Here is a 15,602-nt window from a genome sequence, read left to right as displayed (position 1 = left end):
AATGGACTGGCCCAGTTCCTTGTTTGATAGTAGTCAGACAATGACCTCCAGGCTGGCTGCCTTTAGGTGAACCAGTGGAGGCCAGAAGACAGAGATCCTGTGTATTTTGAGGTAGGAAGGGCAGGAAGCAGTCAGTGGGACAAGTTACAGCTGCCTAAAGACTTCCCTTCAGCAAGGAGCAGTGACCAGGGCATTTCTAGCTAACAAAGGGCTTTGGCATATTTGGGCTTGGTTGTCCATTAGTGCTAAGGAGAACGGTCGAGTAAAAAATGAAAAGCTTGAAGTCCTTTCATGTTAACATTTTATTTAAACCAATACAAGCACCATGCTTAACAGAAGACTGTCCAAAATAAACATGCAATATGAACTAGCAGAGACTGAAACCACAGCTTGGGAAGTTGTGCCAGTTGCTGATCTTGTTAAATGATGACAGGGAACTGTTAATATTCACAAGACTAAACCATTAATGTTTCAAGCCTCCTGTATGAGATAATTTTGGACCTTCTAAATCAATGGGAACTGTCTTGGCATGTTATTGATGCCAAACAACATTCAAGTAATTATATATGTGGATGAATTACATTCAAAAAAGCAAGAAAACAGCTTCTATCACAACCATAATGGAACTTTAAATATTACAGGAACATGATCACTGATTTAAAATGTTAAATGGCATAATAGGAACCCAATTTCTCAAGAATATTCAACGTGGGACCACTGGTATTAAGTAGCCTAGGAGATTTATAATATTCCAGAAATACAAAGTAAGATTTGTCCAGAAATGTATGAGATGCTTCTTCACATAAATTTTAAAGGCTCACATTCTGTAGATTCCAGTATTATCAGAACAAGTAGGGACAGCAACCATACTATGAATATCTGAATTGATAGAATACGAGTTACTCTCTACTTCCACCAAATATCAGCATTTACCTTCTTATGAAAATATCTACTCATCACTAGTCCACATTATGGAATAATGACATTGGGTTTTAAAAGCAGTCCAAACGTTATTTTATATACTCCTCATTATTACGTATCTGGGTAGGGAATACAGACAGCCAAATGTAATTTGGCAATAAACTCCTGTAACTGGAAATTTTAGTTCAAGTGTTGGATGAGGATAGTTATGGCTACGCTTGACTCCTGAAAACAGGAGGTAAAAAGGGAGAAAAAAGTGCTGACAGACATTTTGCTACAAAGATTATTTAGCAGTGACAATAAAAAATTTAACACTATCCTCTTAAACAAAAATGTATTTGACTTCATGAGGCATTTAGTAAACTTTTTAGAAATAGGCAATTTGTACCTTTATTTTAGAAGTCAATTAAACAAAAACAGTCAACCAACCAAATTTTTCCTAATATAATTCCTTCAATACCAAAAACAAAGTAAATACTATTGAAAACTCTGAGATTTTGGAATTTCAGCATAATAACCTGAGAACAATTGTCTTCATATGTCATTTATGTTGCCATAAAACCATTAAAAACATACTGTGATTACTAGTTGGATTTATTTTCACATTAGATGCACTGTATAACTTATGCAAGGCCAACGATTTTAAAACTAGTGCTGACTCAGGAGACCATGAAGGAGATTCCCAGGAAAACAGCTGCTGTCAAAAAAGGGAAGATTATGATTTAAGGTTGAATGGGAATGGCTGTACCAGAAATATAAGGAATGTAAGTAATGGAATTATGATCTTTGGAGTTATTACTTGAAAGAAGTCAGAAAAAGAGATCAAATAAGAAATACAGTTGAAAACAATGCAAAACTTGACTAGATGCAGAAGAAAGTTATATATAAAAATCTGAAAACACTCATGTATAGGATTTGTAAATCTCCCTGTAGAGGGGTAAAAAAACATAGGGATAAAAAAATTCTACTTATCGCTAACCTCTCTATCTCTTGGCTTACAAAATACAGGATTAGGAGTTAGACAAGCCCAAAAAAGTACGGTTTAACACAATTCTTTGCCCCTGGGCAAAGAACTCTCTATATGTCATTATGAAGGACTTTCAAATTAAAAAAAAAAGTAAAACATGCAAGCAAAATAAGGAATCTCACTCAAAAATACAATCTTGTAGCAACTAGTAATTTTCTCTTATTGCTGTGAACCAGGTAAAACAAAATCTCATGTCCTTCATTCAAAAACATTAAAAACACTCCAGTCACTTGGATTACATTTGCATTTCTGCAGTTATAAGCATTATTTTCCAATATCAAAATAGCTGCTTAAAGAATTCCTAAATTTCCTGGGTAAAGTTCTCTCACTCTGTGGCAATCTGAATGGAGAAAGCTTCCTATTCATTACCAAAACAAATACCAACTCTAGCACTTCCTCATCTCTTACTAATTTCCCATTGCTCCCTATTTTCTAGATTAGTGAAGCCAAACAGTGTTGGGAACAGAAAATGCTCTATTCAGTATTAGGAAAATTCCAACTATCTTCATCTCTTTATTAAAGTTGGCATGGAAACCTCAAAAAAAATAATTGCAAAGAACATATGAGTGGAAAATAAACCAACATAAAAATGCCTTTGCTAGTTTTGAAATGATTGCTACTCAGTATAAGAATTCACTCATCAAATCTGGTTAGTCTTTAATTTCAAGACCTTTAGACGAATGTTAACACAGTTATTTATGTTTGCTTTTAAAGTACACAGTGTATTGGAATCCTTGGACTGTGCCAAGAATGCCTTCCTCTAGCAAGACAGGTGCCTAATTTAGAATATCTGATGATAAGATGTAAGATGCAGTTTCTACTGATGTGTTAATGTTATTATTTATGGCCAAGGTTTTAAGTAATTTTTTGTTCCCTATGGCACAAAACTAAGCACAAACATAGCCAGAATTATAACTCTCAACTGCCATATGTTCACCAATGCAAGATAGTTGGAATTTTAAAACTATTCAGTTGATTTTATTACAAATTTCAGATACACACATTAGAAAATTTTTTTAACTGGACCCTTTACAAAAGTATTAATTTCACCAAATCTGGAATACTGACAGTGTAAAAGTCTTAAACTAACTTTAAAGCTAACAAATAAAAGGCACAGTATCAACACATTTAAAATAACTAGTGTTCATAGGACAATAGTAAGAGGAGCTTTATAAATAAAGTATTATTAACCTAGATTGAAATTATCTAGAAATGACACAACCAGGAATAAGCCCTTATTTAGTTATAATCCATCATTTCTAAAATTAAGATGCTATTTTCCATAAAAAGAAAACCTAGCAGTCATAACTTCATTATGAAATCTAATTCCCATACCTTAAGAATGAGCAATTGATGAAGAAAATTTCTGGACTTGATTAGATACAGGAAATCAAAAAAGGCATGGAATTGATGAACTAAAATGTAAGTTACACACACAGTAAATTATTATTCATGGCTCAAATTGGGTCACTCAAGTACTTTACCCCAAAGTAATTTCAAAAATTTGACAAGTGATAATATGCTACTTTCATATATAAACTGCTAATATCCAGTATCTGTCAAAAGGAGGCAACTGTTGTCTATCACAATCTAATACCCACTTTCCAATGGTGTCTGCAAATAGTAACAAACTCTGAACCAAAAGGTATAGAAATTAGTCACAAGAGTGCAAAAAGTCCCTGGAAAGAAGTAGTCCACCTAACAATTACAAATATAAGGAAACACTTTACAAAGTTTCATTACTATGAAGATGATTTCCTCTTTGTTCAACTTTGAACAAATTAAGAATTTGTCTTTACTGCAGGAAAAAAACTGTAAGTAACAGTGCATTTTTAGGCATAAATAAGTATTTATGTCTGGTTCCAGTATGGTCAGTTTAATACATAAATACTTTAGAAACACAGAAGTTCACATTAGTGGAAAAATCCAAGTTTCTCACGTAACCATTCTTCAGTTAGGTCTTCAGTATTTCTTATTTCAAATACCTGAAGGAAAAAAAAATTAGGTCATATTTTGAGACTCTCAAAACAAAAAAATCAAAAATACTTACATATTTGAGTATTAAATACAAATTCTCCTTCCTTCCATATTGGTCTGACTTAATCTGTGTAAACTAGATATGCCTTTCGTCAGGTACTGTACTTTTTTAAATGCTAAGCACTCAGACAATAGTTAAGCAATCAAGCTAGCCTAAGAACAAAATTCTCTTAAAGCACAAATCTACAAACATTTTATAAGAGCAGTTCTGTAAGTCTTATCCAGTATTACTAATACACAACTAAAATCATTCTAGCAAGGAACTGGAAGAACACATGCCAATCCTCCATAGGTGGAGGAAATACCATGAACTGCCACATATCTCCAACAAGAACTAAAACATCCGCAGGTCTAGAAAGTACAATGGTTATAAAGAGACAATATAATGAGAAACAAGAGCAGGGATGGGATATGAGGCCAGATGTGTTTGAATCCTAACTGTCACTTACTGTTACATAGCCCTGGGTAAGTCAATCATCTTCTGGAACTCAGTTTATCTGTCTACCAACTAGGAGTACTACCATCAATTCCATGGGATTATTTATAAAAGTAATTTATAAACTGTAATGCCTTAATTCCAACACATTGGGGCAGGCCTGGATAGAAGAGACATGAGGTTGTCAATAGAACTTTCTTAACCACAAAACGCCTTAGAGCAAATCCAGGCGTTCTTATAGTACAAACGAGGAAGAGTACTACTTCCATCAATTGGTGGGGTCAATGACAACCACATGGCCTGAAAGGAAAATCTAGAGGGTACTTAAAGATATCCCCTAAACTGATGATTGCTGATTATGACTTTAAAACCAAAATCTTGTTTAATACCATTTTAATTATGCAATATTCTTCAGAACCTTAAATATAATTTTTCGACTCAACTAATATGCACAAGTTAAAGCTTGAGAGCAAGTATCCCTCTTAACATTACCCATAAAACAATGAAACATGTTAATGCAAGCATCTCATATATAGAAGGTTCCAGCTAAATAAAGTTATTAATAAGTATTCTTAGCAATTTAGTACTAAATTTGGAAACAGTTAACTGCATAATATGGAATTTCTGTATAAAATATGGTTCAGAGATGCTTCAATGCATAATTTTATCTGTTAGAATTTATATTATGGCAGATAAAGAACTCTTAATAGGGCCCTCCCTGGTGGCACAGCAGGTTAAAGCACTGCACTGAGAAGCTAAAGCCACTTCCCCATGAGTTTGATTCCCACTTGCCCCGGAGGTGACCACATGGCGTGGCAGACCTCTCCTGGACCGCCTGCTGCTCCCCTCAGCAGTGTACTTTGTTGATCTGCCTGTTCTGCTCCCCGCTCTGTCTCTGGTGAAGCCTCTCACTGCCCCGAGCCTCTGGCCTGTACCCCAGTTCTGTATGCACAAATAAAATAAATCTTAAAAAAAAAAAAACTCTTAATAGATTGAATAGTTACAGTAACTTTTCTAAAGCTGCCTACATTTTGAATATGATTTTTTTCTACTTAGCTACCATTCAAAAAAAACACTGTGATTAAAGACTTGATTATTTTACTTCCAAATAGTAAAAAGCTTTGACTAATTTGTTACTCTAACTTTCACCAGCCTAAAAACGTACGCAAGTCTTCAGATTACTTATATGCTAACAGGAAATAATGTCTCAATAAGCGGTATTATGTATAATCAGTAAATATATGTAAGTATATAAATATGACCTTGGTTAGTTCAGCTGTTTGGACAAGCTTATTCTTACTCCCAGCATACATCATCTGTTGTTCAGGCTTACATCCTGGAAAAGAGATTAGAGTGGAAATGAGCCTTAGATTTTGAAGAAGTGATGATTTTGTAACTTACTTTTAAAAAATGATGCATTTAAATTGTAATAAAGAAAAAAAAGAACAACTAACCAACTATAAACCAGAGACATTCTATGGGGGAGGAGAGAAGAACAAGATCAAAACTGAGGTGGACTATGGTGATGGCACATGGGTGAAATGGTCGTGGGAAGTCCATGGGGATTACAACTGAGATGAAAAAATGTACACAATGAAGAATAATGTAATATATATATATAAAATAAATAAAATGATAACATTATGCTATCAATGTATAGTAACTGCAGTTTAAATGTATATAGACTATATTTTAAGTTTTATAACTGCATACTGCCAGCACAAAGAAATACAATAGCTGAACTATAAAAAATAAATAAAATTAGATCCCTGGAGATCTTGATTTTTAGATTCTTGAAAGCACTTAAAAAATTTGACACTATCTTGGGCCCTCCCTGGTGGCGCAGCGGGTTAAAGCACTGTACTGAGAAACTAAAGCCACTTCCGCATGAGTTCGATTCCCGCCTGTCCCGGAGGTGACCACATGGCGTGGCAGACCTCTCCTGACCCGCCCGCTGCTCCCCTCAGCAGTGTACTTCATCCATCTGCCTGTTCTGCTTCCCACTCTGTCTCTGGTGAAGCCTCTCACCGCCCCTGAGCCTCTGGCCTGTACCCCAGTTCTGTATGCACAAATAAATAAATCTTTAAAAAAAAAAAAAAATCAAAGTCAATGTAGCAACACCTAAAACATACAAGGTTTTGGGGTAGAGTAGGGTGTTGGAGTAGGGAGATCTGTCCTAAAGAGGTTACAGTCTGTTTACATATTAAGCTAAACATGTATTTTACATTGAGAGCAAATATCTCTCTTACCTTTACCTTTCAAAAACTCCATAAAACAATGAGACATATTAAAGCAAGTGTCTCATATAAAAGATGGCAAGCAATTGATACAAATAATAAAGCTTAGAGAAGAAATCAGTGAGTAGAGACTTTAGTGTGGGTTTGCATGGTGGAGATAGTGGTAATTCTGGTGATAATAGTCATTTTAATATCCAATGTAAGTAATTCTGGAATTATTCTCAAAGTCAATGGTATATGCTTTTTTCAAGCTAAACAATCTCTCATGACTATTACCGTGTTTTCATACTTGTAAGCAAAATTAAAATACACAAGAAAATGTACTTTTGATATTTTAAAATGTGATTATGTTTCAAGTTCCTTAAAATGAATATATGATTTGACCTAATGATTACATTTCTAGGATGTTCTCCTAAAAAATAAGCAAGTTCTCTGAGATGATGCTTGGTAGTAATTTCTTTCCACACATTCACATGCCTCAATTTAGAGTTAGTTAACATTTTTTACCTTTAAAAAAAGTATCAAATTTTTATAGCATAAAAGTGATTTAATCAAAACCAAATATTCACTTACCAACAGGACTGGAGAAAATAAAGCACAGAGGATAGGAAACTCTTCCATCATCATGTTGATACTTATAACTATATACAATGAAGGTTTTTCTCAAGTTAAAGAAATTAAAATGATTGTTCTACTTGAAACAACTATTTACTAATAACAATGCTGTGAAAAAATATATATAGCAGGGAGTTGGTAAGCAGTAAATTTCTATCAATTCACTTAGGCCACAGCTTTATTATTCTTTGCTTTCCACAAAAATATCATTGGTCCTGAGAAATATATAATTGTTAAAAAATAAATTTGTTAAAGTGTGTGTTTACATCACCCACACATCAGTTTTTCATTTATCTTAGTCTAATACCTGTACACATATTTTAAGAATACCTGTCTTTAAAAAAAAAAATCAAACAAAATGACCTTATAAATAAAACACTGACCACTAAAGAAAACATCTTTTTAAAGCACTAAGAAAAGGATATCGAGGTTGTCGTTCAGGTAGTTCATCTTTAAGTTCATCAGGTGAAATGCCCTGATACCATAAAGAGAAATAATTTTTAAGCATTTTCTTAATCATAAATCCTTGGAAATATACTGAGCATCTATTCTACATATAGGCATAAATTAATAACTATATACCACAACATAAAATTTTATTTTACTAAATTTTATGTAAATTCAGGTTATTAAACCCTCAATCCAATAAAGGCTCACTCAGTTTAGTTCCATTTAGTAGTCTATGCCCATGTTTCAATTTTCAGGAAAGAATGAATGAATATGCCAACCCCTCAGAGGAAACAACAGTGTCTGATACTTAGGGAAGAAAAGCTCCTTTCTTTTCACTCTAACTTTGTTACTTAATTTGACTAAGTATTTATGTTACAGAGTTTTGTGTTTCGTTACTAGTCAACCAACTCAGTCAAGCAACTTATAAAATCAACTCAGCTTTTACTGGGTACATAGTCCTACTTTCTACTACATGTGCACTGCATTTCATTAATGTTCTAAAGATGGTGATTAAGTTAGCAAGAAAATGTGCTACACCATAATTAGCACATGCTTTTCATACATAATGAGCACGTATTTAAAGTTTTAGAACTTACTTCAAAAGTACGTAAAATTAATACAGCATCTTTTGGGGAATCATGATTTTGAGCAAATAGTAGCTATAAAATTGCAATTAGCTGATCAAACAAACCTCAAGCTCTTCATCCAGTACCACCAGGCGTTTATCCTTATCAATCTTCACTGAAATAAAAATACAGTATGAGTAAAACTAATGTGACCTTAATCTATACAACCCACAGAGTCTCAGCCCTTATTTCTGGGTTCGAAATTAAAACATCAAGAAACACAGCATTATACTCATTCAAAATTTTGGTTATTGTCTAACAGGTAGCTCTGCTTTAAAGCAGTCAGCATTTAAAAGCTTTAGCCACAATTCATAGAGCTTAATTTGCTTATTCAGAATTTTAATTCAATAAGATACATCTATTGTGTATGTGAAAAACATTGTAACTCAAATGCAACCTTTCTATTATAAAAAGTCAGAGAATGACTGCGATTGAGACAGTTATTAGACTCATATATATAATATGGTTAGAACTACAACAGAAAGTAGAAAGTAGATGAGAGGTCAGGACAAAATAATTGCCAGATCACCAAATTTTAGTGTCAGGATTTCATGGTACAGTATGATTATTCTGGTAAAGCAGATTCTCCAGCAGTGATATCTATATTCAAACAGATAAAAAATAATCCAAAGCCAAACTGAAAAAATGCTGAAATACCCTATGCCTCTAAATCTTTTCTATTACTGTAAAAAGCTGGCCATTTTGGCTTTTCATTAATTTTATAATAGTTTTCCAATAGCTTTACTTTTTGTGATGATGCTGACATTTTCTTTTAAGAACGAAATGCAATGCCTACATTACAGTATTTATTAGTAATAGAACTAAAATTCATGGTAAGTTGTTAACAACTCATTAATTCACATGTACCAGATGCATCCTAACTAAGCACTCCATTTAGTTTTGCATTTTCAGTCCCTCATCTTCCTTCATCTTCTTAATTACTGCCTGCATATTAAATATTATCTAAGGCTGTAAGGTAAATCCTGGTAAAATCAGATGCAACTCACAATGGAAGAGATAATATGCAAGTTATTCTTTCCATTGTCAGAGGTGATAAGTACTTAAGAACACTCCCCATAAAACTAAAATTCAAGTCTAGTACTGAAATAAGTCCAATATCACTCTGAAGACAGTTAACAATGCTGAAGTTTACCATTTTAGGCTGGGGCATAAGTTTCTGCTTGAATATAAATGGCCATATACTTTTACTCCCCTGAGAAGTTAAAGCATAAATTGGATGGGACACTATGAATGACCAAGTGACCAAGAACATATTTCTCCAGAGCTGGGTAAGCAGCTAAGAGAAGACCTATGGAGGATACAAGACAAGCTACCTCTGTTCTGAGAAGTTAGCTGTTACTTACCTTTTCAATAGATCTAAAAGGGGAGGGAGCATTTAAAAGAGGAGACAAATACATTCTAAAGGTTCAGCTTATTCATTGTAGGTGTGGAATAAAACAAACTAACACCATGCAAATGAGGCAATCACTTTTTGCTTACTTATAATGGCAGCATTGTTTGTTTCTCTGCGAAAACGAAACTTTCTCAGCTTCTCCACTAAGTCCTCAGCAACGTCACAAACCACCAAAGACTCACTCTAGAAAAGAAAAAAATAACAAAATGCCATGACTTTGACATAGTACATATTATAAAAATGCCTTTAAAAAGGGATACCGACATCTACAAATGTCACTTACGTGAAAGCATAAAAAAGCGATGCAAGTGAACACTTAATGAGTTTTTAAACCAACCTTTGTACCGACATTAATCACACAATTTTATCAGAACTGGAGAGAAAGGGAAGAATTTTGGGAAAAGTAAAGGGTCACTGTCTGATTCTTTTGCACTTGCAGGAAAATAGGGAAATCACCTCATTGTACTTAGAATTAATAAGACCTTGGTGCATTTTTGGTCTCACAACTATGAAAAATATACAAATAAACAAAAGTATGAAAAATAAACCATAAGAGTAAAGATCAGCAACATTTTATACTTTAACTACTACAGGGATTCTTAAAAAGGAGTCACTGACAATTATGAAAGCAAAGCCAAAGGAAACAAGCACAAAAACTAAAAAAGCCTTTACAAATGATAAATATTAGACTCCTCCTTAGATATTTGGCAAGAAAACAATCGAAAGCAATCTTATGTTAGTAGTACAACTATAAGATTGATTGCAAGAAGTGGACAGATTTTTTTTAATGAATCACAGAACTTGCAACACACAAAAGTAGAAAATAGTAATTGTGACATCCTATGTATTTATCACTCAGCTGAGCTCCAACTATTTTCAACACAGCCAGTTTTATTTTATTCAATACCCTCAATCCTAGCCCCAGGGATTGCCAAACAACCAAGGCCAGAAATCATTTCAACCATAAGTACTTTGGTATATATCATTAGAAATAACAGTATGTGCCATTAAAAATATAAGAACAGGGCCTTCCCTGATGGTGCAGCGGGTTAAAGAGCAACACTGAAAGGAACTGTAGCCACTTCAGTGCCAGTTTGCCCTGGAGGTGACCCACATGGTACAGCAGACCTCTCCTGACTTGCCCACTGCTCCCCTCAGCAGTGTACTTTGTCAATCTGCCTGTTTCTGCTCCCCACTGTCTCTGGTGAATCCTCTCACCACCCCTACACCTCTAGCCTATACCCCAGTTCTGTATGAATAATCTTTAAATATATATATATATGTGAATAGTAACATCACTGCACCTAAAAAAATAACTGAATAGTTCCAGTCTCACACATTCAGATAAGAGTTTAAATTACCCTTACTATTTCAAATTTTTATTAACAAGGTCCACGTATAGTTTTTTCCCCCTTCTTCAAGAAACTCTGGACAGTTAGGAGACCAATACTGAACATATGTGTCCAGAAGGAATAAAGCTTCTGATTTTAAGTTAAAGTAAAAAGTTCATAATGAATGTGTAATTTTTTTTGACCCTGTGCTGGTGAGTACATGTTAAGGTAGGAAATAACTATAATTTTAAAATTGAGAATACTGGTAACATATAAGGTGATAAATGATTATACAATTAGAAAGCAAACCCCACCAACAGGTCCTATCTAATAACTAAGGCTCTTGCAGGAATCATATACACCCATTCTTTTAGTTCTCTTTAGATAAAGAGATACTATAATCATATGGTGCTTCCTGAAGTCAGTTTCAACAATAAGTCTTCTCCCCCATCTTTCAAGTAAGATACAGAAATCAGGAAACAAGAATTTCTATTATCTATTCAACCAAGGTATATATAGCCCATTAGTGAAAGTCTTAAATATTTTAGATTTTTGGCTAAGCAAAGACCAATTTATTATGAATCTTATCTTCCAATTCTGATACTAGACCTGCTTGTGTAATCCTGAGACCCTAAAGATCAGAAACTCAGTGAAAAATATACTGTGATTTAATTGTACTGCTTTCCACACTTTCTAATACCATAAGACCAAAAATTTCTTCCTACAAGAGAAAAGGACAATTCTAACAACTGATAATTAACATAAACATTTAAGAGTATATGCCTTGAAAACAACTCTACATAGTAAAATGATAATGCACAAAGAAAGTTAAGTGGCAATTTGAGTTCAAGTGTTCATTTATTGGTTTATCATACAGTGAACATTTAATGAATGCCACCACTGTGCTAAGTGTTAGGGATACAACATATAAAATAAACAAATAGCATGGCTTGTCTTCAGGCACTTTCACTATAGTAGAGAACAGACTTATGTTAAATGAATCAGGCAAAATATATTTAGAGCTTTGATAGAGCTAGGAAGGAAAGACACAAGATACCACTGGTCTGATGACTAGTGAGTGACAGCAGTCACAGGAGCTCTTCCTGATAAAAGGCATGTGAAGGCCCAAAACTGCCTGTACAAAGATCCTCCAATTAAGTAAGCATGGAAAATCCATGCTCAAGCACAAAGAATGAGCAAGAACATGGATTATAATATAAGAGGAGGTTGGTAGGCTCCAGAGTACAAAGGGCACAATAGGTTATTTAAGTATTTTGGTCTCTCTCCTAGCAAACAAAGCAAAGACACAAAAGTGTTTCAAGTAGGGTGCTGATAAGAAATGTGATCAAATTTGACTATAGGGAATAATTAAAGAGGTAGGATAAAAGAAGCAAGCAAGACTAGTTAACTGGCAAGACTAGTAATTCAGGTGGGAGACGAAGTGGCTTAGACAGAGGATAAAAAGAGGTAGGTGAATACTGCTAATAATAATTAACATGTATTAACTACAGAAGAGAACACTGTGCTATGACCTTTATATGGAACCTCCTTTATACTCAAAAGAACCCCATGAGATGGGTTGTTAGTCTCCATTTTACAAGAAACTAAAAGTACCTTTTCCAAAATTACAAAACTAATGGAACCAGGATTGAACCCAGGCAGCCAGACTCCTAAGTCCAAAGGAGCTGGTGGGTGACACACTGGAACTGAAAGGAGAAGAGGTGGCTTATGAAGTAGAGACTCCTACTTCTCACTTCTGCAAGACTGATGTGCTACTTTACACTAAATTACGAAACAGAGAGACCAGTTTGAAGAAGAACATGAGTTCAATTATGGACAAAATGAGGTGGCTCTTAAGTCACCCAAGTGGTGAAAGCTTCCCAGGGATGTTAATTATATAGCGGAATATATAGATCTGGGCTGGATCTTAAAAACAAGACCTGCAATACAAGGTCACTAGTCACCTGCACATAGGTAGGTGGTAACTGAAGCCACAAGTACATGTAAGAAAAGATGGTGATAGAATACAAAATGAAAAACAAAAACGAGCAAACAAAAAAGGATTAGTGAAGCCTAGGTCTCCTCAGTGAGATGTCCAGGGAAGAACAGTGTGCAGGACAGGACACAGATGGACCAATAGGGCAAGTAGGAGGAAAACCAGGAGTTCTGTACCCCAGAATTCAAGGAGGAAGCATGAGCCAAGAATGCTTCAAAAAGAAGTGTCAATACTCAGAAAGCAGCTGAAAGGTCAGGAAAGATGAGAAAGAGAGCGCTTAGATTTGGCGACCGTGACCATAACAAGATCTTTAGATGGAGGTGGGCAAAGAAATAGGTGGCCAATCTGAGATAGGACATGGGAGGGTAAAATCGGGGGGGGGGGAATGTGGGGGAGGGGGAGAGTAAGGAGGGTATTTTTTTGTAATTAAAGAAATGGGAATATTTTAAAAGCTATGCGGAAGATCCAGAACATCCTGCTTGGGCACCTAATGTAATATTCCACTTTATTTTGAGCGCAGAGTCCGTCCCATAGGAGAACCGAAGCCACAGCCCCCACTCCAGGCAAAACTAAAGCTTCTGACTCATATTTCAAGTTGCCAAAGCCTTGGGTCAAAAGGGGCTGTTTCCAACAGACTCCACACAAAGCAAGCAAAGATCAAAGACATCCTTCGAGGCAAACAGGAGGAGACAGAGGCAAACAGGAGGAGACAGAGGCTAAAGAACGCCAAAAGAATGGAGTCGGGAGTGGACCCTCCCTAGCCGTGTCCAGCTCCAGCTGCTCGGCGCCTGCCCACCCTTTAGGCCTGGCCCTGGCAGGGAACCTCCCGTTTGGAGAAGCCTTCTGCTGGGCCCAACTACTGGCCCCTCCGACTATTGGTATCAAGAGCTGGAACCCTCCATCACAGTCCCAGAGCCCGCCGGGCGGGTCGACGCTGGACTGCAGGAGGATGCTGCCCTTAGGCAGGGCGGCGGCGACGGCCCGGAAGGCCAAGTCTCCGGCACTCTGGCCCCGCCGGCTGCCCGCGGGAGCGGCGCCGAGCCACGCCGGGCACCGCCAGCCGACAAGGGCTTGGGAAATCAGGAAAGCCCAGCAGGCTGGCTCAGCCCTCCGGCCCCCGCCCTCCCCCGCGGTAACTCACCATTTTCCTTCCGGCCGTCAGCAGCCTCTCGCCTCCCCCTCTGGTCCCTTTAAGAATGGCGCGACCGCCGCCTCCCTTCCGGTCCCAGCGCTGGCAGAGCCACTCCCCCAGACGAACGCGGCGGGCCAACACGTGACGCAGACGGCAAGAGGCGCGGCTCAAAATTAACCTGAACGCCAGCGTCTACGCCTATGGCAAAATGCACTGAGAGCTCAAGGCAGTGCTTAGGTCCTTTTAATTTATCTAAAACTCTGAGAGTAATTTCATAATAATATGATTAAATCGATATGTATTGTCATCTGCCAACCTTGTAAATTTGACCTCCCTCAACGCTTAACACACTTCACTCTATTCCTTTCAACCTCTCCCAGGAATCCCTCCTCCATTTACCACCACCTTTCAGAACTTGGCTAATATAATTTATTTTATAGTATTTATTAATTGAAGTATGGTTGAATAATGATTGATGTTTAGATGATTGCTATGGCGATTACCTAATCATTCACTAAAAATAAATTTCTGTGAGAGGAATAGATTCATTGGTGTAAGTTAGCAATTGATGCTGTGAGAAAAGTTGTTTGGAAGAAGCAAAACTTGAACTCAAGAATTTAAAGGAAGAAACTCCCTGAGCAACGTCTATAATTATAATGAATAGAGCAACCCTGTGACCCATCACTAACAAAGGAAATTTATTTTAATACATTTCATCTTAGCCAAAAGGCCGAGAAGCAATAAAAGGAAACTTATTTTATATATATATAATTGTGTATGTATATATATACATATATAATAAAAGGAAACTTATTATATATATGTATGTATGTATGTATATTCCTACACATGGAATTCCTATACATAGATTATAATTTCAGATTAACTGTGACAACATTGCCCTCATAACAAAAGCCTACAAACAAATGGAAAATTATATGTAGCCTTCAAAAAAGCATAAGTAATATTCTGTGTGCTGAATTGGAACAACTGCCAAAACCTATGGCAAGATAATAAAGCAACTTGCAGGACAACTATAGATTTAATATACATCCTTAAAAATATATAAAAAGAGGCCCCTCCCTGTAGGTGCAGTGGACTAAACCACAGCACTGCAAGCTGTCTGATACCTCTTTAGTGCAAGTTCCCTGGCCTGGAAGGTGACCCACGTGGTGTGGCAGAACTCTCCTGTCCCGCCTGTTGCTACCCTCAGCAGTATACTTCATCGACCTGCCTATTCTACTCCCCACTCTGTCTCTGGTGAATCTTCTCACCACCCCTGCACCTCTGGCCTGCACCCCAGTTCTATAGGCATAAATAAATAAAATCTTAAAAATTACATATTTAGAGAGATAAAGAGACAAAAAGAACTGGTATTAT

General features: G+C 36.2%; 1 protein-coding gene across 2 annotated transcripts; it reads right to left on the bottom strand.

Moving 5' to 3' along the window:
- Positions 1–283: 283 nt before the first annotated feature.
- GMFB (glia maturation factor, beta) lies at positions 284–14,376 on the bottom strand. Of its 2 annotated transcripts, none has more exons than XM_012724669.1 (7): positions 14,232–14,376; positions 9,850–9,946; positions 8,415–8,464; positions 7,699–7,748; positions 7,232–7,317; positions 5,684–5,757; positions 284–3,933 (listed from the first exon to the last, which is right to left on the bottom strand). In XM_012724669.1, the coding sequence occupies exons 1-7, from the start codon at positions 14,232–14,234 to the stop codon at positions 3,862–3,864; spliced, it is 432 nt and encodes a 143-aa protein (XP_012580123.1). In that variant the 5' UTR covers positions 14,235–14,376; the 3' UTR covers positions 284–3,861. The 2 variants fall into 2 exon arrangements, with proteins under 2 accessions (XP_012580123.1, XP_004681916.1); XM_004681859.2 differs by having other exon boundaries at positions 7,232–7,314; positions 14,232–14,332.
- Positions 14,377–15,602: the final 1,226 nt, after the last annotated feature.

This window comes from Condylura cristata, unplaced genomic scaffold (genome assembly GCF_000260355.1).
Source record: "Condylura cristata isolate star-nosed mole 26May11 unplaced genomic scaffold, ConCri1.0 scaffold00013, whole genome shotgun sequence".
Classification (NCBI taxonomy): domain Eukaryota; kingdom Metazoa; phylum Chordata; class Mammalia; order Eulipotyphla; family Talpidae; genus Condylura; species Condylura cristata.
This window is presented reverse-complemented; position numbering and strand designations above follow the sequence as displayed.

Excerpts from the sequence above, each read along its gene's own strand:
- GMFB (XM_012724669.1), bottom strand. Across the intron at positions 7,749-8,414 it reads TACTGGATGAAGAGCTTGAG|GGCATTTCACCTGATGAACT; the intron begins GTTTGTTTGATC and ends TTATGGTATCAG. Across the intron at positions 3,934-5,683 it reads AAACAGCTGAACTAACCAAG|GTATTTGAAATAAGAAATAC; the intron begins GTCATATTTATA and ends TTTTTCCTTCAG.